General features: G+C 37.9%; 1 protein-coding gene across 4 annotated transcripts in view; it reads right to left on the bottom strand.

The window, feature by feature from the left end:
- Positions 1-2,362: 2,362 nt before the first annotated feature.
- The window catches only part of LOC117791580 (homeotic protein proboscipedia), a 34,358-nt gene continuing 10,761 nt past the window's right edge, over positions 2,363-25,959 (bottom strand). Inside the window, exons 2-8 of one of the 4 annotated variants that reach the window (XM_034631369.1) lie at positions 22,988-23,002; positions 5,956-6,113; positions 5,580-5,694; positions 4,758-4,889; positions 4,517-4,692; positions 3,342-4,075; positions 2,363-3,027 (exon numbers count right to left, since the gene is read on the bottom strand). In XM_034631369.1, coding sequence (XP_034487260.1) covers positions 2,538-3,027; positions 3,342-4,075; positions 4,517-4,692; positions 4,758-4,889; positions 5,580-5,694; positions 5,956-6,113; positions 22,988-23,002 — 1,820 coding nt within the window. In that variant the 3' untranslated portion in view covers positions 2,363-2,537. The remainder of the gene's footprint in view (positions 3,028-3,341; positions 4,076-4,516; positions 4,693-4,757; positions 4,890-5,579; positions 5,695-5,955; positions 6,114-22,987; positions 23,003-25,959) is intronic. The other 3 variants (XM_034631371.1, XM_034631368.1, XM_034631370.1) reach the window with 3 other exon arrangements.

The following is a 25,959-nucleotide window of genomic DNA, read 5'->3' as shown; positions in this document are numbered from 1 at the left end:
CGTTAACTATTTTTAACTAAATGTTCGTAAGTTTCATGTTACATGCTCGCATATTTGTCATCGTCTTCGTCGTCATCTTCGTGAATGTGGCCAACATTGTGTTAACGTGGCTAACAAAATGCCGGCTATTAAGCTCCGTCTTGCTTTAACTTGTTAATGGCCAGTTATCGTAATTAACCAGCTCAAATTCCAGTAACTCTGACTCGTTAACCGATATACAAATACAAATTCGGTTTTTAAATTGGAACAAATGCCAAATTCACAAAGACCTGTTGACGTTTTGTTCGCCACCGAATGTGGCCAAATCAATTTCTACTTCAATTTCAATACAATCATTGGGTTTGTCGATTTTGGAATTTCAAAAGTCTAATTAATTTCAATACAACATTGACCTTACAGCCCAAAACTCGTGCAGCATTTTACAAAATTTAACTCTTTGCTCAAACACATTCGCAATACATGTTTTGGCCAAGCATTAGCCAAAGTCGAGTGTGCAGTAATTTAATTAATTTAACTTAAGCAGGATTAGCCACAATGACAGTGTTCGCTTATAAAAGTTTAAATGCCGAAGTTTAAATGCCTTTTCAGATATTTTAGTTACTTTTTCTGTGTAGTTAAGGTCTTGAATAATATATTTTTTAGACAACTGATGTAATGAAATTGTACAAGTACACCCACTTTGTATGCTTTCTGTAAGGGTATAAAACATGTCTCCATTGGGGATACAGTAACGGACCCTACCACATGCCTTGTATTCAAAGCGAATAACGAACGGCAAACGACAGACAGTTGTGACATTGTTTAGGTTTTAGCCTGCACTCGACATAGACACGGTCCTCGACAGGACTATGGACACCGACAGCACCCAGCACCCAGCAGCCAGGCAATTTTGACAAACACTCGGCCTGGTGATCAATCTTAAATTTTCACCGCTTCTGTCAGAATTGTGCGTAGTCGACGACAGGGGAATGGATCGGGGACTGAGATACGTACTGGGATTGGGATTGGGAACTCTGACTGTGACTGTGACTGGGACAGCATGTGGCATAGTAGCTGTTCCAGTAACTGAAGTCCACAAAACGTTGACAGGAAAGCCCAAAAATTGCTGCTGGTTGACGAATGGGCTCAGCTGTGGTCCTTAGGGATGCAAACTGCGACCAATGACCAAATGAAGCATAAATGTCCGCACTTCAAATTTTCAATCAATTTTTTTTACCCTGTACAAGTTATTGAAATTACCAGAGAGAGCTGGGTAGTGTATCAGAAAAATGTCGATCATCAACATAGTATATACATTGAGGTAGCTTATAGGGTCTATAATCGAAGTAACGCAGATTCATGACAAACTGTTCAAGAACATTTAATTGATCATATGTAAATCTAATCCATATATATTTTGAAGTATATACAAATTTGTAATATTACAAACTCTGTAACGGATGCATTTAAGAACATATGTATCTTTTATCTTTAAAATGATTTCTATTTGCTGAACATAGTCGTAATCCCACAGTTCACAGTTACGCATGCTGAGAATCAACGGTGTTTGGGTTTAGTCCCCTTCAACGCCCGAAACTCATCCATCATTTGTTGTCAGTCTTTTGGAAGGCAACAGCATATCTTTTCCATTCTAGCGTGTTGAAAAGGTGAAGAAAAGAGTGGACAACTATTGTCATGTAGAAAGTGTTCTTTTGAACACCTTTACGTTTTTTTTTCCATATTTATATCTTAATTAATGCAATTTTGTGACTTAGAAAGAGACTTTGAAGTAAGTATAAGTAGTAATTTATTGATTTACTTTATTTTATTTAGTATTATGGTCTAGATGTTTTTAAAGTTAATTGTATTGGAATTTAGAACAACATACAAACATTACAAACATTGAATTTTGTAATTTATTTTATATCATTAGAATACAATATTAAATAATATTACATAATGGAAATTTTATTTGAATCATAACAGATTCAATTTGGAATTTCCACATTTGATTTGAGCTACACGTACTTTAGAATATTTACAAAACATAATTTGAGAAATTTTCACGTTATTTTGATTTCAGTATTTCTTTTGTAAGATAAGAACTATATATTATGTTTATAATCAACTACTTTTGATTAGAACTGGTGGAAATGACAGCAAAGTATTTAATTTTTACTAAATATTTACATGTGGAGCTTATATTATTTACGATCGCAGAGACTCGCGTTGACTTTAAGCCAAATATAAATTGTCCAAGTGGTTTCCTTTTCGAATGATTGCTCAACCGAACTTTGAAGAGCCTCAATTTCTCATCGGTCTCAAAGTTACGTACAGAATGAAGCATTTTATGATTCTACCTACAACTCTACATACATATACATTAAAGGACAGACATATTTCATTAACTTATTTACAGATATGTACTAAGACAAAGTGCTTACAATGACTGCTCAAATGAAGGACAGAAAATACGTCTAAATCAACATTGCATGACATTGCAATTTATTTACACTCCACATTCTGTATTCTGGGCTCTATTCCTTGGCTTACCAAAACTAACTCAACTGATAATATTCCGGAGCAAAATCATTTGCCAGGTTGCTCAGGAAATTAAAGTCCGACGAGCTGTTTGAATTCTCCAGTCCGCTGATGGCAGCGCCGCCACCGGGCACAGAGACACCAGTGTTGGCAAACGCCTGTATTTGCCCACCAGGAGCTCCATTCAGTACGAAATTGGCGTTTGCATTGGCGTTTGGTATGTGAACATGTGAGGTCGGAGTTGGCGGTGCACCCACAACCTGAACAGCAGCTACAGCTGTTGCATTGTGGTGTCCGTGTATCTGGGGGTGGGCTTGGGCCTGCATATGATGATGTGGAAGGTGGGGGTGTGGGTGGGTGTGCGTGGGAGTGGGCGGAACAGGCGACTGTTGTTGACTAGCCGGTGCCTCATAGTAACCGCCGCCAAAGTTGTTGTAGCCATCACAATTCTCCATTTGCAGTCCAAGTGCGCTATACGTTTCACCAGCTCCAATGTGATGCATGTGTCTGTTTACAATAAATAAGTTTAAATAATTAATTAATAATATACTTATTTGAACACTTTAAATTCGATAAGTGTGGAGCAATGTCGTTAAGTATAACATAGTATAGTTAAGTTTGGAACTTCGCTAATATTATGCTGTTAGTTAGTCTAATATCACACAGAGGGCGCTTTACGGCAAACGACGTATCTACATGTTGTTAGTGAATATAATGTGTGGTGTCGTTTGGCTAAGTGTGGAGTAACTTTGTTACGTGTGGAGCAGACTAGCGCATGTTTCTCTTAGTAGCTTCAAGTCATATGTGTAGTATCTACTTACTGTTGGTGATTAATAGGCGTCTGTTGTTGTTGATGCTGCTGTTGTTGAAAGACCACTGATTGGTGTTGGTGCTGGAAATTCATGTTATCGTAGTAAGCGCCACCAGCCTGTGACTTGGGATCGTAGAAGTTGCTTGGCCCGTTGATAGGTGGCGCTTCAAAGTCACCAACTGGATGGTGCTGTTGGTGGTGTTGTTGATGGTTCATGTACGCGCTGCCACCGTTGGTGTCGTTGTAGTTGTAGTAAAACTGCTGCTCATGTTGGTGTTGCTGTTGACTGGTTTGGTGGAAATTGTTGGTGTTGGCAGCATTGGTGTTTGGTTTGGGACTTAGATATTCGCCGTGAAGCGGTTGTTGCTGCTGCTGTTGCTTATGCGGGTTGTGGTGCGGCGAAGCGGCAAATTCAATGTCATATTTGCCATAATAGTCTTGTGGAATTTGCTGCGGCGGCTGTAATGTTTTTGGATTCGGATTTGCATTCGGATTGGGATAGTAACCAGATCCAGGAAAATAACCAGTCGGCCCAGCAGAACTGCTGTTCTCATTCAGCGGAGAGGCCATGGCATTTACATTGACATTGGCGTTCTGATACCGCTTCTTGCCGCCAGCCTTGGTCGAGGGCGGATTTGTGGCGGCGGCATCGGAGTCGCGCCGGAAACTGACCAAACTAGGGCCCGCATCATAGCCAAAAGGCGAGGCCTTCGACGAGGTGGACACGGCCTCCTTTTTGATAACCTGCAATTGCAACCGTGACAGTTAAAAGTTTTACAACAAAAATATAAATCTAAAAATTATATTCAAAAAGTTTTAAATATAACACTCATTTTAGATGTTTTCAATTAAAATAAAAAATAAGAGTCATGTTTGGTTTTTATTTTAAAAGTTATGAACAAGAACAGTTTCATAACTTTTATTATGATGATGATATTAAATGAATATATTAAAATAGTATGAATATTAATATTCGTCAGCGAAGGACATGTTATGTATTATATGAAAGGTATTAAATCATAGATTAAGAATATTTTTTAATTTTGGTAATACACCACATGATTTAAAAGTTATTAATCTTAAGTTTAATTTTTGATTTTTGGCATATCACTTTTAAAATCCCAAAAATACAGTAAAATATCCTGATTTAAGACTAAGGAGCAAGATACGGAGGAAGTTATTTACCTGGTTGTGACTATCGTCCTTTTTCTTGACCTTAATGGGACTCTCCTCAATGTCCTCGTCCAGGCTGACGCTGGAAGCAACGCTTGAATCAGCACTGATGACATTCGAGGCGGATACGGTGGTGCTACCCAGTAGATTGGACGAGATGCCCGTTTCCAGCGATGAATTTGGAGTTACTAACATTAGATAAATAGATTAATAAAATATTTTAATTAATTAAAATCATGCTTGGAATACTCACGACTTCCTGCACTGGGATTATTATTCGTGGCACTGGGCGTGTTGTTGTTGTGTCCTCGGGAATTGGACGTGGAGTCAGGTATATCATCGGAGGGCAGCTCGCAGCCTTGACACGATTTCTTCGAATTGGAATCTGCGTTTCACGGGAAGTTAAGTAAATCAGTCGATTCGAGTGCGAAAATTGATGATTTGTTTTTATACAGAAATATCAAAAAAAGAAAAAAGAAAACGAACCAAAGCTGAAGATATCACGCAAAAGGGTTAGGTTTTAGTCGCGTGAAGAGACGGAAAGAGTCTCCCAGCGAAATGCAAAAGTTGAGCCCTCCTCCATCTGACAATGATTGATAAGCTACAGCATATTCTACTCTTCGGCGTAAAAGCCTCGACAAAAGTAAAAGTGACCCGCTAAGACCAAAACTTGGTGGTTCTTTTAAGCTACAAAACCATCGTTGCCATCAGTTTTGTATACAATTTGTTATGCCTCTTAATTTTCTTAGTGCTTTAAAGTGACCCAAATCCCAGAGACATCTGGCTAGTCCAGAATTTATTAAAATAAAGAAATGAAAGAAAGTATAGATTTTGTGTATTTAATCAATTCCTATTTTTTGCATATTTTTCATATTTTACTCCTATTTTAAATTTACTTTGGGATTAGTCTCAATTATCTGAATTAATTCGTTTTATTTTTAATATTTTAGTTACCATTTACTTTATTACTATATTTTTGTGTTGTATTCATATAAAATGTAAACCATTTCGGACTTTGCAACTTCAGCTCCAGTTTAAGGTTTTCAAAAGATAATTAAGCTTGAATTGTACTTACTACTGTCGGATTGATCATCGTCACCTTTGAGGCTATCCTTGTTGTCCTCATCATCAGTTTTTGAGAGCGTTTGTCGTTTGTGTTTCATGCGGCGATTCTGAAACCAAACTTTAACCTGAAAGGGAAAAATGCGAATGAAGGTGTGAAAGAGTGCAATTAAAGGTAAGAAAGCAGCTCAGCCGCAACGAAGATGGCCAGTTTCAAGGGGCTCTGAGGCCTCTGCTAATTTATCACAAATAATGAAAATAGTTCCACCTTTGCGAGAGAGAGAGGGAGACAGCGCTAAAGGGTGGCCAGAAATGTTTAAATAAATTGAGGCAAACAGAGCTGAGTTGGAAGTAAGATAGTAAGAAGGAGAAAGGGGAGCAGTACTCACCTGTCGCTCGGTTAGATCCAAGCTGGCTGCAATTTCAATTCTTCTTGGGCGGCATAAATATTTATTGAAATGGAATTCCTTCTCCAGCTCCAACAGCTGCGTGTTTGTGTACGCGGTGCGCAGACGTCGGGGCAGGCCGTTTTCTGGAACGAATTCAGCTGCAATTGAAAATTGCATTTCTTGTTTGAGTCTTTGAGTGAATGTGAATTTGAACATGGCGGAGCACTCGATATAACATATATAGTACAACCGTGTGCCGCATCTTTTCACTACTGACAAATTGCATTCGCTTGAGGAGTAGAAGTTGGAGTCAAAGTCAGAGTCGCAGTCGAAGTCGCGTCCCGGGGCGGAATCAATGTCTGACATGCTGATGCATTGCGACAACTTGAAGTATTGTGCAACTGATGCAACTGCAACAACAACCGTTTGTTTACTACAACTGTTTGTTGTAACTGTAATCAATCCATCAGCTCGTCACCGGCCATAACTAATTCAGCGCTTCAGCAGCCAAGGAGCTACTTCTTGTACACCTCACCTCCATGCTGCAGCTGATGTTGTTGTGCCACCAAATACGGATATGGTAGTACGCATCTCGCAAGTTTTGCTTATATCTTATATCTCACATCTGACAACGCACAACGCACAACGCGTACAGCTTCCAATCTCAAGCGTTAAGTAATTAACAACGAAAAATCTAATCAATCAATCTGAGTGCCGCGTGAGGCAACGACACTTCAAGTAGTGCGGCTACTGTTTCTCTGCCTCATCTTCAGCTTCTGCTTCTTGTGCTTCTGCTTCTTCTTGTTGCTTCCATTTGGGCAACTTCATTTGAATACTCGACTAGAGCGCATGTAAAAGAGATTATGCAACATCATAACGACATCGGTTCACTCTGTTTTTTATAATAAATTGAGCGATCTAATTTGGTTTTTACAATTATGCTACAGTTGTATCTATTTAATTTTTAAGAGTGAATAATAAATAAATTATAAATTATTAGCAAACTTCAATATGTATTTTAAATTTGATTTATTTATTTATTTAACCTTAACTAAGACAGTCGACAGAAAAGATTGTTTTAAGAAACATAAAATAAACAGAAAATTAAAAGTTAACATTTTAAATGTATCTTATCTTTTTTTAAATAGTAAATAGTTAGTTTATCCCATTTCTGAATGGTTTTTAATATGTTCTAAAGAGTTATGCTTACGATAAAAGCTTATGCTTATGATAAATGCGAATATTTGATCATTTTATAATATTTTCCTTTACTTTGTATAACATTTAAGAAAAGTTCATAACTTCAATTCTATATGCCCATTGAAAAAAGCTTATAAATCAATTTATCTATCACTGCATTTATTATGATACTTATTATGTAATATAAGTATTATATATAGCGGATGTCAAAGTTGAGCTAGAAAACTATTAAATTAATGCATTTCCTATAATATTAAAGAAAAATAAACAAGTCGCATATTATCAAATATTTTTGATATTTTTGGCGCAACTTATTTGCATTGATGCGATGAAATTTTCGACAGAAAAGTGTGAGAGAGTGAGTAGAAGAGAGATAGGAGTAAAAAAAATGGAAAATATTTGCACAAATTTCCAGTTGAACGAGCTGCGTAAACAGAGTCCTGGCTGATTCTCAATAGCCAGCAAATGGCAGCCAGACATAGACACTGATTGAATTACAGATGCGAGTTCCTTCATCAATACTCGCAAAGCGGATGCCATAAACACCACCTGGTTGGGATGGCACACACACATATACACACACATACATAGAGAGAGCAACCCATTTCCCAAATAGAAAGCACAGGGACACACTCACGGGGACCGGTGAAACTGAAGTGAACCGGTAGAAGGTGGAGGCAGCAAGTCGTACGTACGGAGTACTTGCGAAAAGTGCCCCCAGATACGAGGCGAACGGTACGAAAAGCATAAATTTCGCACAAAAGTTGCAACCAAACTGTTTACGAGCAAGTGGCAAACACTGCTACTGCTACAAGGGCCATGGGGGGGGTTGCAAGAGGGAAGGGAAGAGGAGGTGGCAAAGCAGCCGCCAGCGACCGAAACTGAAAAGTAAAGTGCACAAAAGCAGAAAATATGATTTCCTTTTTGGCGACGAAGAGCAGAAAGATAATTTTCTAAACCGAACCAAACAGACAGAAGGACGAAAGAGAGAGACAGCAAGAGAGAGCGTGTGAGCAGCACAGGAATAGTAGCAAAATCAAGAGGGAAAGGAATAGGGTCAGCGGGGACAAGAAGGGAGGGGGAGCAGTGCGCAAGATTCAACCAAAATGAAAGCAAAGTTGAGTGCAATTTCTGCAGCCTGGTCAAAATGAAATCCACAGCAAGAGGACGACAGCTGGCAGGGCACATTGCAAGGTGGCTGAAAATTACAAAATGAATTTTGTTAGTCATTGCGCCAGTGGAGGAATGACAATGGGGAAGGGGGTGCACATTGGAAATGTCATCAACATGGATGAAATGCCGGAAAAGTCAAAACGTAACGAAACTTATCAGCAAACTACGAAAGGATACTCGAACCTCATGTCCAGGCAATTGCCAAAATGAAGATTTGCAGCTTGGTTATTATTAAATTATTGAAGAATTTCCCAGCTGTCCAGTTGCCGAGGTGTCCGACCAGGAAATGCTCTCCACATGATTTACAGCACTTGAAAATACACTTATTAACAGCGCCAACAGCATAATTTACATGTTAACACTTAAACACACTCGTTGCCCCCAAAGTCCAGTCTCAGTCGGACCTTTTTCTGCCTGCACTTTGACCCCCTTTCTTCCCCCGCCCTTTGCCTACTGCACTCAACTATGTGCAAATTTATGTCTGAATTTTTGGTTAGGCGAACATTAAAAAAAAAATTGCGTACTACGGCCACACTTAACGCATCTGCTGCTTCTATTTTCCCACTTCTTGCTCAAATTAAAATGAGCGTAAATTTTGCAACAATTGCAAAATGTTTACCCATTCCATAAAGCGGAAACTGAACCCAAGGTAGCATAACAAATTGTAAGTTTCTCGTTGCTTATTAAAAAACCATACACTGTAAAAAAAAGATAGTTAATTCTAACAAAAAGCTATGTGTAACAAAAAATAACAGCAAAATACATACAGCAATAATATACATTTTGAGGTTTATTTGGTCATTAAGTTAATATACGTTACAATTTTGACAAGACAGCAAACTATCAGCAAGTTGACAGTACAAGTCGTTAAAGTCGAAAAAAATTATTTGAATTTAATTTTTGTTGACATGCATTGCTTGCCAAAGTCACAATTATAATATTCTTTTGGTAAATATTACTTACATAAATGAATCGATTTAATAAATATATGTGTTACTTTATAATAAAAAAAAAACTTATATAAATATTTCACATATTTTGCTTACTACTAACATTTTTTGGTAGATTATCAGATGAAGTGAAAAGCGACAAATTTTACCAATGTGGCCTAAACTTAACGTTTAAATTTAGATTTTATAAACTGCGATAAAATTATAACTGAAAAACTGACCATATTTTGCTCATTAATTAAAGTTCTTCCATCAATTTGTAGAAAATTAAATAAATAAAATAAAATAAATTTAGCAATTGTTTACAGTGTAGTTGCGTCATTTAAATCATTCTTAGTTTGCATCCCTTTTATCTTTTCCCTGAGTTCTGCACTCTGTACACACGTAAGTATGTTGGGTGCGTTTGGTGCTTAACCACTTACATGTGTTAGTCCATAAGGATAAGGACATTAGGGACATTTGTGGACACATGAATGGGACAGCGGTCAACAAGGTGGACACAATTTGTGGCAGGACCTTTGCACGCCAGACCAAGAACAAACAAGAGATGACCAAAGGTGGACACTTGCAAAAAATTACCTCAATTTATCTTGTGAATTTTTGGTCTAGCTTAAAAAAAGGTGGCAAGAACTGTGGCTTGAATTATGGCTGCGTTTGTGGTTGCCAACAAGCTGGCAAAACTTTAAAGGCCAGGCCCAAAAGTGCTTACGATGGGAGGTGGTTGAAAAGAGGGGGGAGAGAGAGAGAGAGAGAGAACTGAGCACAGCAAGTGCCATGACAAATTCAATCAAAAAAGGCAGTCGAAATGTGGCAACAATGGCAGACAGTGGCAAGGACGGATGTTGCAGCTTACATGGTCGGCTTCTCGGCTTGAGTTTCAGCTTCAGCTACTTTGCTAAGCGATGCGATGCGATGCGATGCGTTCCAATGCAGTAGAAATGTTCAACTGACAACAAAAAGAGGCACAGAGACATGTTCAGACACAGATACAGATACAGATGGAGCTCTGGTGTGGGCCGACAAATGTACGAATGCGCAGAGCTGCATCATTAATCATTCCAGCCAAGGAAGACAACGACCGAGACGTAGATGTAGACGGAAAAGAAGGCGATGACGACGACGACGACGACGACGACGACGACGATGTAACCGTAGAAAAAGTCAATTTCTCATGAAAATATTTTGTATCTGTATCTATTTGATATGCGACTACAGCAACAACAACAACATCATCATGAATATCAACAAAAAGGTGGCATTTTAAACTGGAACTCTTGTATTGAATTCTACTCTTACTAACTTGGCTTAAAGCTTGTTGCTCTGTGGTATGGCCAATGGCCACCGCAGAATATCCTGGCCACTTGAGTGCCTGCTGATTAGCTGCCAAGGATCTTTAATGCTCCGAGACAAAGCTCCGGCTGAATGTCTTCAATCATTTAATTGTGGGCTTGATTGACATTCATGCGAAAAGTGTACAACATTTCATTCCATCCAAGCATTTGCTCTGGATTAGATTTAATTAGCACCCTCAGAAAGGGTTGACAGAAAGAACGAAAGTGTCGGAGTAGGAGAGTATCCTTGTTTTATCCTTATACCATTCCAAAGGGAAGAAATTTCTATTCGAAGTTATACTTGAATGCTTTTACCGAGCTGCCAGTTTCAAAGATAAATTAGAGAAATATATTTAATGACTTTTCATGACCAGCAAATGTCAACAAACAGAACATTTACAGAGCAGTCACAACAACAACAATTATAACAACAGCAATGATAACAAAACTATGTGCAGTCCATTTAAACTGCGGTCTGTGGATTCAAGTGAAGCACCCTCCTCCATGTTGCTGTTGTTGTTGTTGCTGTTGTTGCTGTTGTATCGCACTGAGCGGTAGGTGTGAAAATTGTTGATTAATGTTCAGTTTTTCGAAATGTCATTGTTAAAATTGCATAAACAAAAGCAAAAGCGACTAGACTTTAGTATGCATAGAATCAAATAGAATTTTTGAATTTCGAGATTATTTGTATTATAAATTCTTTTTAAATACATTTTTTTAAATTGAATAGTGCAATTTTAATACTAATGTCTTGCTTTAAAATTTTTACAGAAAGATATTTAATTCAGTTTATTTTGAAGCAAAATGTATAACGACATGTTTTTTTAATTTAAGCTAAAATATCAAAAAGCCATTAGGCATCTTATGGATGCAACAAAAAAATATAGCATAGCAACAAGTCGGCAAACAGTTTAAATTATAGTTACATTTTTGATATTTTTTTTTTTATTTCTATAAAGACAAAAAATTTCTGTCATTCTAAGTCGATTCGTTTTGAAATTGACTTTTTGAAACCTCAAACACAAAGATGCTATGAGATACTCTTACTCATGGTAAGTCGTCATTGAATAAAGTTGAATGCTTTAAAGCGGCTCAAATTGAAAAACTTTCAACATGGCCGCCACAACTATGTATTGGTTTTTATGTCTGTATATAAGACTTGTATATATAATATTTTCATATATTTCATATACAGATGCGCATGTGTCCAACAACAACAAAAGTAAAGATAAAAAAAAAAATAGAGAGAAAGAAAGAGAAAAAAGCAACGTCTCGTCTGTCAGGGAAATATGAAAGCTGTTGGTAAACTTTTATGCAGCGCCTAAGCCCCTGGTCCACAGTCACCAACTCGCGTCTCCGGTCTGTCATTTTGGCCTGTCGCAGTGCCTCAGCCATGGCTCAAATATGAAATCCATCAGGGATGCTGCTAAGAGCTGTCAATCAAAATCAGCGAGGGAAACTTTTCCAGCGCTCTCATGAGTAAAAAGTACAAAAAAAAAAAAATGAAGGAAAAAAAATTTACATTTCCCTTTTGCTGTGGGGTGGAACTGGATTATGCTTTATGCTTAGCATGTTTGCCAGATTGAAAGCGAATTAAAAATGGAAAATTAAATCCCCATAACGTCAATTGGAAATTAATGCCAATTTAAAACTTTCCATTCAATTTCAATACCAAAAAATGGCCAAAATGACAACAATTCTTCATGCTGGTCACAAATACGATTACAGCAAAAGTACTTACAACTTGTCGAAGTATGAAGAAGACTCATCTCATCTGACAATGCTTTCAACCGTAGCAAAGTTTCATGGAAAGCTTAAGTTTTGCAATGGGCGCGGGTGTCTAGGGTAAAGCGGGAAGGGGGAAGAGAGGACAACAATGGCGATCGGTGGACAAAAAGTGCCGCCGGATCATAAAAAAGAGACCAGACCATGAAATATTATCATGGCATATTGTACTTTAAAGCAGTTTCCCCAAGCGAAAACAAAGACTCACAGTTGAAGGCCAAAAATCAGCTTTAGATCGTTTCAAGTCTTGGACAACTCTCTGCAAAGTATGGCTTGAATAAATGAATGAATGAATGACTGAATGACAACGGCAGCAGGCAACAAGCGACAGCAATGGCCGACCACTAGTATGATTAATCAATATTTTGTTTGAAATGCAACAAAAGCGTAGCGACGCGTCGCCAAGTGGAGACTTCGGCGAGTGCCATATTGCTACATTGCCACATTGCCACAGTGACTACGGATGCGGCTGCCGCATTTCTTTTGGCTACGGTTTCAGTTTCGGTTGCCGCATTTGACAGATCAACGTGCGCTGACAGCTTTGTGTTGTTGTCGCTCTTGTTGTTACTGTTGTTGTTGCTGTTGTGTTACTGTTATTGTTGTTCGCTTGCCATTGAGCAATGTTGAATGTTGAGCATAATTGATGATGCGGCTTTGGCTTTTGAATTTGTTTTTTTTGGCGTTGGCAATGGAACTCTCTTGATCGCATTGGCTCCACAATATTCTCCACATACCTCAAGTCGACTTACGTGTCCGTGTATGCTTATTTCATATGCTTTGTGTTCAATAGAAGCGAATAGAAGCGAATTTCAAGTTGTTTGATCGCATCGGCTACTGTTTATATTCACGCTTTATATCCGATGATAGATGACTGAAAAGATGCTTCACCAACAGACAGACAGACAGACAGACAGACAGACAGACAGACAGACAGACAGACAGACAGACAAACAGACAGAAAGGCAAAGAGACAGTCAGACAGTAGTCAATTACAATGTATAGACCTCTAATTACAACTGTACCGACTACTTTCCTACTTGAAATTAATGGTCTTTACTACAATATTATTGGCTATATTGTTAAAGGATTTCTTAGTTTTAAGCAGTACATTCTTATTTTGTTTCGAAATTGAAGCGTTAAAAGTTACAAATAATTTAAATGTAATAAATCTGTTATCTAGCATGATATATGTCTCTAGAAAAATTAAAAGTTTGTAAATCCTGTCAGAATAATTAATTTCTATAAGCTATCTTTTGTCTATAATTCCAATATTAAGAAATATTATTTTATTTATTTCTCAATATCTTTAATCATAAATTATAATTGAAGCATCTCAATTCGACTCTGCTTGTCTTTTAAGATCAACCTTTTTAGGGGTTGAGGGATTTGTGTTTTATCTATTTTTTTTATGAAACACTTTGAAATGATTCTTAAAAAAAATGAAATATATAATTTTGTAATATACCAATAAATGCTATTTAAATCGTCCTTAAACGAAAATATTTAAATTGTTTGTCCAAGCTAAACAATGCTTTCCAAATGGTCAGTTTGTAGAGTCCAAGTCATTGCTTGAAGATATGAAATTTATTTTTCTGCTCGATTTGATTGCGATTAAATAAGTTGTTGAAAACGCAAGTAATTCATGCGGTTTGAAGGCTGGAAATGAAATGCCACATTACGATATCCAACGGGGGATAAAAAAAAAAGCGCCAGCTCATGGCCATGGTTCAGGAGCAAAGGAGATCCCACTGAAAATATTTCCAAGTCCGGAGACTGCAGAGGAAATTGCCGCATTCCACGGATGAAGACGGCAAAGCAGAAGCTCAACCTGTGTCCAGTTGGCATCACGGCGTTTCCGTGCCCCGAGCGAAAATAAAAATACGAGTATATATATAGAAATACATATAAATAAGAGTGTACGACTGTGAAGTCGGCAGTGAATTCGAAGAGGGCGAAGGAAGAACCGGAGCAGGGGGAAACTTTGCTTGAAACAACGAAATAATGCCTCATTTTTTCTTATCGCGGCAATAAAGCAGCATAAACGCTTCATTTCCATTTGTCTTGCAACAGAGTCGCCCTCAGCCACAGCGAGAGACGCAACGTCACTCGACCTGGTGGTGGTCAGAGGGTAGGTGAGAGAAGCACGAGCAAGGGAGGGGGAGAGGGATAGCTATAGATGGCCACCCAGCCGGCGACGCCGGCTGTCCACATCGGAAGGTTCACTGAGAAGAGGGAGCTAGAGAGAGAGAGAGACACAGAGAGAGAGAAAAAACCGTTTACACGCCAAGCTCAAGTTTCTTTTATTTCTCCTCTTTCTCCTTTAGCTTTTTGCAATTTTTCTCTGTTCTTAGTTTCGTCATTTCTTATACGCCATCAGTTCCCTGTTGTTGTTGTTTTTTCTTCTTTACTTGAAGCGGCATTTTTATCGCCCGTAAGTTTTGCTTATTTTAAACACGAACGAGCAACAACACCGCAAACAACACCACAGCCACGGCAACAACAACAACACCGGCGGCATAATATTCATGTTGTATGAAGTAAAAAAATAAAAAACATAAAAAAACAAAAGTCACTTCCGTTGCGCCAAAGGAAAACGCGAAAAGTCTGCAGACGTTGACGACGACTGTGGGCAGTGCCCCCTTTCAGACTTAGGAATAGCCCAAGATCTCACAACTTCTAATTAGATGAAAAACAGTCGCAAATACGAGTATCGACTGAAAAAATGCGGAATATAAACTAGTTGACATTAGAGTTCCCCTTGAAAATCGGTTCAGTTTGGATCTAGCACAAAATGAAACGTCTAAGATTTTTTTAAAAGTGAAAACTAGAGATACAAAATTTTCAATTTTCAAAATATCAAAGGGGGGAGTATTAACATCAAGTTCGGTTAACGTTCGGGTTCGCAAAGTAAATTATTTCAAGGGTTCGGTTCATGATCCGGTTCAGGCGGCTTAAAAACACGAACCGAACCGGTTCTACGAGGTTCGGTTCAGAGCCGATTTGCAGCCTTGGTTTAAATAACGACAACATAAAAAGTAATATTAAACTATTATATATAGCAGATTAATGCAACACACATCACAAATGACATCCGCATATTTAGTATGCATAATTGTGTGCTCTTAATAGTGGCTTAATACCTCGACAAATTGCCATTCCCCAGTGCAATTGAATTTGCTTATGACTTGGCCATTAAACCTGACTGGAGCAACCACTTTTCGTGCGATATACCATCCATAAAGCTATCAGCACGATCCATTTCATTAACAGGTTCTACCCAAGGTGCGGACAGAAACTATTTAAAAATGTGATAAATCTCAAGTCAATAAAATTGCTCAGTTACTTTGTAGCAGGTGAACACAAATTGGCTAATTGACTAGCTAAAGTCCCGTATTGTGCTATAGCTGCACTCTAAATGTAAATACAATCTACAGTTGGGAACCACTAAAACGAACTGTGCAATAAACTAAAAAAAACAATGAACTTGAATAAGTCTAGCCCTCGAATTGGAATGTTTCTCTAACAAATTGTAATTAATACCATAATTCTTATTGAGCTGTTCGTTGCAGCGAAGTTAGACTGTATCTATGTATGCTTGTGTTTGGTAATCAACAAGTTTTACTGCCTGGTTGACTCTTTGCCTCGTTGGCGCAAATGCAAATTAATTAGAGAGTTGTGATGTGGTTGCTTTAATTGCGACCCCAACAACATGGCGTATGCGTGTTGCATGCACCATCGACGGGAAGCAACTTTAAGATACGCACATGGACCGATAATTGAATTTTGCATGCGTAAAAAACGCAGCTGTGTCTGAAGATGGAGCCTCCAATTTGCCACAGGCGCCGCCTTTAAACTTGAGTTATGGCAACAAACGAGTCGAAACTTGCATATAATATGAATACATACTCATATTCATATTCATATTCACATGCATATGCAAGTAAGTATTCAGTGCGTAAATTTGTCCCCGAAACAAGCTGCGGTAGTTGGTAGTTGTTGGTTGGTGGTGTTGTAGCTGGCCAATATTAACCCTGCAGTGTACGTCTTGAGACATAAATCATCTAAATCACTCGAACATGCAGCTTGACTCTGTCCTGCGCCCCAGACCCGCCTCCCCCCTCGAAGACATTAAATAAATCGCTGGCTGCCAAATGTTTCACATACGATTTGCCTAAGCAACTCCTCAGCGACACGACGCGACGCTCTTTGCAAAACTTTTGCATTTTCCAAGCTTCCTTTTTCCCCCTGCTCTCCTTCCTTAAATGCCAGCTTACACCCACACATGCTGTGTGCTGTTTTTGGGTTCGGGTTTGGCTTCAGATTTGACTGGATTGCTCCTTGGGCAGCCATGTCAAGTGCATGTGTATCGTACATTACACACAGGTGGCGACATATGCTGGATGTCTCATAGTTTAAGCTCCGTTGGAGCTACACATTCATGTACAGCCCATATATCATTTATGTTATTTTGGCCTGGGGAAAAATGTCAATCTTATGTATTGAGGTTGAAACTACGAGTATTAAATAACAAGCTTAGATTTGATCTCCTTCTAAGCAAATAATGAAAAATCGGACACATAAATATATTCGAGAAATATTATGGAAGGTCTTATTAGCTGTGAATAAATCTATTGATTCAGTTATAGTGAGAAAAAATTCATCATTCTATTTTAACATAAATCACTTTTTTTTAGATGCATCAATGATGAAAGATTTTTGTTCATCATTATATTTATAAGTATATATATTTGTAGCACAGAACATAATTCTTAATAACAAATGGTTTTAAAGCTAAGTCTACTTAGGTCACATAGCTTTAATGAATGATGTTAGGCTTAACCGAACAATAAATCCTAAGAATATCATTTACACGAATTAAAGTTAGAGATAAGTATGAATACTTCAATTTTCTTTTCTTAAATAGAAAACTGTAAGCTTCTAGATGAGTTTCTATAAAAACTCAGTTATTAAATTTAGTAACTGTTTTAAATAAAATATTTCTTGTAATATAATACAAATATTTCCCAACTCTACTGTTTTCACTTGAAATTCTTAAAGTTCTTTCTTTCGACAACTTTGCGCATAAAATACTGGTTGAAAGGCCATTTGTCCTTGTATCAGGGTAACCAGCAGTACCAAATCTAGGTTGACTTATATACTTCCGCTTCCGGCAACAAAACATACGTTCCGACTCCGCTTGGCGTATTTTATGGCCGTATTATTCTGGTCGTGGTGAGTGCCTGGCGCAGAAACAGAATTTTATGCAAATATCCTAATCAAATTCACATTTTGAAGTTCAACTGTTTTATCCAAAAGTTTTACCTTCAGCTAACGCCACCAAAGCCAACGTTGTCGTTCCTGTTGCCGTTGCCGTTGCTGTTGCCTGCGACGCGTGTTGTAGACGCCCCCCAACCTTCTCTGGCTTCCAGTTTCAGAGATGCCACCCATTTTTAATTTATTTCCACTTAAAAAACGAAGTGCACGGCGAGAACGCAAGAAAAGAAGGCCCTGAGCATAGGCTCAGTCTGAATCCCAGTCTCAATCTCTGTCCCCGTCTCTGTCTCTGTCCCCGTCCCGGACTTAGAGCTAGTCTCATCCCTCAGTCCACATCGCAGCATCCGCAGTTCGCATCCTGTGCGTGCGTCCGGTGGAGCAATTGCTGGGTTTGGGTTTTGCGTTTTTCGATGGTTTGTTATCGGGTGGTTGGGTGGATGGGCGTACCGTGGGTTGTTGGCAATATCCTCATCCGCCCAACGCTCTCGAGGGTTGGGTCGTCCTCCATATTTTCACTTATCACAGCTCCCACTCTGCGTCTGCTTCTACCTTTTCATGGCACACAAAAAACTTAAATCCTCATGTCGAAAGCGATTAAACAGTTACCGTGTGTCTCATCTCGATGCTGCCAGGCAGAAGTTGCTTCATTTGTTCGGAATTAAAACAAAAGCAGCCAAAGGATAAAATTAGTCACTGTGGTGACAGTAATGCTCTCTCTCTCTCTCTCTCTCTCTCTCTCTCTCTCTCTCACTGCCTTTGGAGCTGTGCAGTTTAATACAGAAGCCACAGCTTCGGCTACAGTATTCAAAGTCAGTGTGGCACCTCCCCTTCCGCTCCTCACCCGCACCCCTATCGTGGGAATTCGTTGCGCCACTCGGCAACAACTGTGCAACACGACTCTGGCCGAGTGATTAATTGCAATTTAAACGGTTTCAATTAAGGCAATGCGCATCTTTCTGCTGCAACATCCACAACCACAACCCAAAACAATTCCTTTTTTTTTTTTTGTATATTCGTAATATCAATGGAATTGATGGAATTGACAGACAGAATTACTACAGCTGCCACTGCCTGGCGATTTGGTTATTAGTTTAAGTTAGATAGATAAATGATTTAACATTCGACATGTTAAATTCCTTACATAATTGAAGGGAACTACGCTTTACAATTATACTACAGGTGTTGATGTACAACAGAAGAGTAAATCTTTGCCTTAATTTGATTCGATTCAGCAGCGAAAGAGACAAATTTGACTCACTTGTTATTTTTTGTTAAGAATTGCTTATTCGTTTGAGTTTTATCGGACATTGTATTTAGAACACTTTTAAAAGCTCATGATCTTGAAAATATTCCCATTGTGCACTGCAAGTTCTTCGATTTTAAAATTCTTCAAAAAAATTTATTGATATTTTTAGAATCTGATTGTTAAAAGATATGGTTGGAGGCTTATATTAAAAATCTAGATAATATCACAAATTTATAAAATAAATAAATACTTGCTGATAGATTGTAGCTAAGATACTTTTTTTTATTTACCTAAATCAACTGTTCTTTCAGTTTAATATATGATGAGTTTCTATCATACCTAAATAAATGTAACTATTACCACTTTTCCCATAATTTTTTAACTAACCAAAAGCATATGCTAGCCACTCCCAATTAACCGAAATCACCCTCTCTTTGGACAATATATATCACCTATATTTCAGTTAACATTTACGCCATGTTGTCGCCCTTTGAACAGTCGTTGCCATGGTCAAGACACAACAATCTACTGTACCACAGTGCCGAGTGCTGCTAAGGATTAATTTCTAATTTCACCTAATGCTCCGCCAAGTGTTTCAGTTTGTGTTTACATTTTGTGCGCCGTGTTTTTGTGTTGTTGTCTAATTTACCTTGATAGGGCCAGTGGCAAGTGGTGCGAGCATTTGTAGTCCCATTCCCAACAACATTCCCAGTGCCATTCTTGTGTCCCTTCCCATGGCCCAGTTGCCAGGCCGCACTGCCCTACCCCCAGGCTCTCTCAGACTCAAACTCAAACTCAGACTCGGTCTCAGACTCAGTCTCGGCCCTCTAAGAGCAGCCAGCGCCAGGGCCAGGCGTGCTCCGTACTGCCTGGCTCTAGCTCTAGCTGTGGTTGTGGCTTGGCCTTCGGGTCCACATGTTTGCCACCATCATTAATCATGACGTTTCAGCTCTGCGGCTTTCAGCGGCCACTGCGGCGGCGGCTACGCACCATTTTCATTGTAATGAAAACGTTTTCGAAAAGCCCTCAGACTGACGTCTGCCTCAACGAGACGAAGGCCCAGTCAAGTGTCTTGGAGTTGGACGACACGTCGATAGACAATGTTACATCTGTGTGTGAGCAATTTGAAGACAAACATTTTCATAATGCGACCCATAACAACCCACAGGCCGCACATGCCAAATGTAAATATTAGCCAACTATTTACGGACTATTAGCTTCGGTTAAGAACAGACTAATTGTTGCTAAGGACAAGGCTGAACTATAGGTGAACACCTTTCTAAAGCTTACTCTGAAATACTTAAAGAGATATTTGAATTGAATACTTGTTTTATAATGAAAAGTAATTTTGTGAATATGCGGTGTTTGCTAAGAATTTTTGGTAAAGATATGGATAAGGAATAAATTAGTTAAATTAAAGATGATAAAAAAAAATTTAAGAAATGAAATAGATTAATAAGTAAGAGCTGTGACACAGCTTATTTGACCGAAAACATTTTCTGCCTTGATTTGATATTATTTCTGAATTCAGATACACATTAAAAAATGAAAGTCATATGATTAAATTTAAAAAGTAATTAACAAAACTGCGTTTAAATTTTATGCTAGTCTCCATTATTAAAAAAAAAATTTTTAAATTTTAATATGTAATAGTGGCACAAATAAGTTATGAGCTACTGTATATAGCTTTGCTCCTGAGCTCTGTAGAATAGAGTATGGAATAGCTAGTAAAATAAAATGTATATAATAAAAAATTCTATGGAAAATTAAATAATCTCTGCCGTCTGGCTCATTCTCCTGCGACTTCTCTTAAAAACAAATATTAGTCTATTTATTATTTATAACTATTATGTATAAGTAAGAGTTTAATTTATAATGTTGTAATTCACTGAAAATTGGCTTAACAATAACATATTTTATACACTAAAGATTTGCTTCTACGCTATATACTCATATATTTCTGACCCTCTTAGCCAATAAGAGTAATGCGATAGAGTCCACTCCAGCGGGTTGGGCTTACTGGGCAGCGGGTTGAGGGGTGAGACGGACAAAGGGCACGTTACTGTTGTACAGTGTACACTGTGCAAGCGATACAATAATTGCTCTGGGCCATCGTCGTCGTCGTCGTCATCGTCATTGTTACGACTTTGGCATGAATTACAAACAAACACAAAAAAAAATACGAGAAAAGAGCGACAACAAAAACAAGTACAACGAAACAACAAGAATTCAGTATACAAAGCCGCCATTCATTCCACTGCCGGCGTCTGCAAACACACACGCACACACCTCGGCATGTTTACACACACACACATACACACACACACACACATGGGACGTTGACATGCAATGGTCACAGGGCCTAAAAGCTGGGGCTGGAGTTGACCAGGCTAACGTGTTCTGCTCAATCAGACAACAACGATGGCAGCAGCACCACTAATCCAACACCACCACAGTGAGCTCCACCACCAAGAAGGTGACCGCTGTTGTTGTCATTGTGTGTGTGTGTGTGTGAGTGCCTCAATCATGTAATTATTTCCTCCACAACCGCTTTACCAATACCATTCCGTCCGGGCACCACCAAAGTGACCAACACATGCACATAGAACGTCGACGTCGTCGACAAATGATATTACAAGTGGGGCCAAGTTGGAAAGAACAAAAAAACCGAAACTGGTAGCGTGTTTCGCTTTGAGTTTTGTTCACTTTTTGTACATTTTTTTTACGCTATGCAAACAGCAAAACAGAAACAGAAAGAGGATTGAGAAGAAGTCATGTTGTCTCCAAAAGGCCGAACTTTAAATGCTCTAGTAAAACTATAAAAATAAAATTTAGTCTAAATATTAAAGCAATATTTATAGTTTTATTGGTCATAACTACGTAGCACCTAATTCATTACATGAGCGAGTTCTCTTAATAGAACAGTTCCTTCTAGTTTACATATAATTATCAATATAACTTGAGATATTTCTATTTTAAATCTCTTTGCTATAAAATATGCTGTCTTATCCAAATATTTTTTTTGTATGCTTACATAATTTGATATTTCATACAATTTGTTGACAGTAAGTTACATTTCTTACTACAAAATTCAACCCAAAATAGGTTCTTAAATATAAAAAAAAAAATTATTTTCTAAGCTTTGATAGTATATAATTATAATGCTTTATATTTCAGTCATATTTAATAAAATAGTGGACATATCTTTAATTTCTGTCTAAGAGTATTAACAAGTACAATGCCAAAAAAAAGAAGTCGAGCAATGCTGAAGATACAGAACTATATATAGTATAGACCTACATACTTTTAAGTACATACATATGTTTGCGTGTTCGTGTGTGTGTGTGAGATACATGAAAAAAAAGTTTTCGTGTTTTTTGTTACTCAATTTAATTCAGGTAAAATTTTTTTGTATGCGGACCCCGAGCACTCTTAAACTTTGGTCACGAACATGAAAAAGCGTCGTTTCCGTCGAATTGGTCGAAAATGGTTGACGGTTGATTGGTTCAGTTTTGTTTTTTAGTTTGGCTTCGGGGAGAGGTCGCCGTCTAGACGGAACGAGTTTCGATTCAAAATGGCGGCCAACTTTGATATGAATATGGATACCTATATGAAATTAGCTAAAGTATTTCTAAGTATTACTAAAGGAGAAAGGAGTTCTCTGCAGTTCCCAAATACTTATGTAATTATCTTTGAATAATTTTACTTCCCAAAGCTTTTATCTTTACTTTGCAGCTTGTTTGGGCCCATTCAAACAAAGCCAGAAATGCGAAAAAGCGAAAAATGACAAGGGAAAGAAAAAAACAAAACAAAAATATGAAATTGGCTTAAATTGGCGGCTCTTTACATAACCTTCGCACACTTTTCAGCTCGAATACGCGATGTATAATAACATTTAATCATCTTGTGGTTTCAGTTATTTCATTTTTAGCTAAATCTAATTGTGTCTATTCCCAACCCATTAAGGGTTTATTATTCGAACTCAAACGAATGCAATTTGTTGTACTTATGTTGCCAATTAAATATGTTGTGGTTTTAATATTGCACAATGGATAGAAACAATCTGTACTTACTTATGGAGTTATCACCTGAAAAAAAGAGGAAAATGGTTCATTAATTGAAGTATTCAAATTTAGTTTATGACTATATCAAATAAAATTATATTTATATTTAAATAATTATAATTTAGAATAGTCTGACTATATCAAATAAAATTATATTTATATTTAAATAATAACAATTTAGAATAGTATTTATTTCAACGAATATCTATATTTCCTTGACTTTATCTTATCCAGCTACTTATATTACTAGCTATATTTTGTTTCAAGAAAAAACATAAAATTGACCAGCTTATAAGAAAGTTTGAGTAGACTTTCAATAAGTTTGAAGCTGCCTACTTACTTGCAAGTAACTCGTAGTATTATAAAACTGAGCTCAAAAGTGGAAAATAATTAACCCCAAAGTTGGTAGCGGAAGTTTCAAGTTGTTGCCGCTGATGGTGCATGTGACTAGACTTAGACTCCAACTTAGATACTGAGCTAGAGTCGAAGTAAGAGCTGCAGATGATGGGGAAACACATGAAGCACGTAACGAGCGGTCAAGAAAATGGTACCGACCCGCTTCCGGAGACAACAGCAAAGTATTAAACAACTTCCATGCCAAGTAATTGAGAAGTTTTCTACCGTTCGATAGCAAAAAATAAATAAGGACTTAAACTACTCTCAGAACGTCTCAAGGAAGCTGTCGTGTCGTGTTGTGTCGAGTCTCATGTCTGGCAGTACATTATATACACAAAACTGAGATGCGCCCAACCGAAATATCAAAGGAGTAATCTGAAAATTCAGAAATTGCTACCAGGGGTGGGGTGTCGATGCGAAAATAAAATCATGCGGTCGGAAATAATAGCGTCTGGGCTGACAGTTAATTCTGCGTCTGGGAGTGGAGCCAACTTTATGCAGTATCATAACTAACAGTCAAATAAATATAAGCAAGTATATGTGCATACATATTGATATTTCTTGAAAGAAATGGGCAGCAGCTGCGTGATTAGCAAATATTTTGAAAGATAATAAGCAAATGTTAGTTTCTTTCTAAAAATACTGCTTTGCAGCTGCTTTAAGCTCATGATATGACTGGCATTTTAATGAAATAAGTAGGGAAATAAGAGATGCTTTATTTTAGCTTTAACTTTGACCATCGGCAAAAAAGATTCTTTAGCAAACTCGTGCAAATTTCCCATTGGAATAACAACAAAAAGAATAGTAAAACAATATTTTGATTTTTTTTACTTTTATTTTATATTGCAAAAAATTTCATCTCTGCAATTTGTTATCGAGTGAATGAATTAAAGTTCAATTTCTCAATTGAATCTGTTCAATTGTAAATAAAACCAGTTTTTATTTATTTTTAAGGCCCATTTGCTTAATTGAAAAAAAAAGCTCATCTAATGTGCAAGAGAAGAATTGTAAGTGAACTTTAAAGTTGATTTGGAGTGGTGCAGAACCCAAGTGGACCCACTCCAAAGCCAAGGCCCAAACCGGGCCCAAACGCAGACGCAGAGCAATAACAACGCCTTGGTCAGTTCAAAATGATACCGTTGCTGTTGTTGTTGCCCCGTAGCTGACTGACAGTAGGTGTGACCAGTCTACTCATTCATTCTGACAGTTTTCCCACCCACTCTTGCACAAAACGCAATTTGTTGGATTGTAGGTTGTGCCCTCTAAGCACGAAAGGTAAAAGTGCTGTGGCAATATATGTTTGTGTGTGTGTACGTGTGTGTGTGTGTGTGAACCACCACCGCTGCTTTGTGGCACTGCCTACAGCTTGTAGTGGCAACGGGGCGGTGGTTATATGTGTAGCTTGTGGCGCCACAAGCCGCATTTTTCGCAGTTGCCAGTCGCGTGTCTCTTTGGCCTTAGTATTTGAATTTTCTTTTTTCTCTTTTTTTTTTTTTTTTTTGGTTTTTCCTTTTTGGGCTGCGCTTGCAACTAATTTTCATTTCCAGCACAGTGCACCTTTTGCCAGCAGTCAGCAGCCACTGACATAGCCTCAGCTTCAGCCGCAGACGGTAAGAAATCTTATTAAAAAGTGAACAGTGCGATAAAATTGAATTTGCATTCAAAAGCCATTAACCACAGCAGTCACTTGCGCCTTGTTGTTTCTGCTGCCGCTGACAGACATTGTCCTTGCAGCCAGAAATTAAACAGTATGTAAGAAAAATGCTTAACCTTTAATAACGCTTTAATATGTCTCACAGATCGAACTTTGCAATTTATGCATTTTTGCTGTATTTAAAATTCACAAAAACCAAATTAATATTTCACGCACAAATCGGCGACAACGACAGCTGTTGGTCGTATCCCTCCATTGCGGGGAATATAAAAATGTATGCCTGGCAAATTTTTATTAATATCCTGCATATTAAGCTGTCGAGAAGGGTATAATATTAATCGTTGTGTCCATATTATTTTAATAACAACAAATGTGATCAACAGGTTTTTTTTTAAGTCTCAATAGTTGAAAATATTGAATAGTTTTCTAATAAGGTGTAATGCCAATTTCATACTGATTGGTTGGTATACGAGAAGTTTATTCTAAAAAGTAACATAACAGATAATCTTTTGGCTTTACAGTTAGAGGATATATACTAGTTGGGAGCATTGGTCTGCACTTTGTATTCCATTCGATACGTGCCGTAAAACGATGGAAAATATTATTGCATAATAAATGGTCCACTCACGTGGAAAAATATTATTTTAATTGCAAATGAATTTTACGCTCTTTACCAAATATTGTTGCAATTATTTGAAAGCAATTTGTCCAATGATCTGAACGATGCGTTTATAACAATCACACGGTCAGACAGTTACCAATGCTAACCCGACCTCAACGCCAAGCCACACACCTATTCCATTTTCCATGCCAATTGGCATTCAAAATTGGAGCTAAACGCTGCCAATTACATAGCGCATGAGAGCATGTAACCATGGAGGTGAGTGATACAGCGGGAAGGGGTGGAGAACATGGAAATGCTTGCAGGTTC

This window comes from Drosophila innubila (genome assembly GCF_004354385.1).
Source record: "Drosophila innubila isolate TH190305 chromosome 3R unlocalized genomic scaffold, UK_Dinn_1.0 2_E_3R, whole genome shotgun sequence".
NCBI lineage: Eukaryota > Metazoa > Arthropoda > Insecta > Diptera > Drosophilidae > Drosophila > Drosophila innubila.
This window is presented reverse-complemented; position numbering and strand designations above follow the sequence as displayed.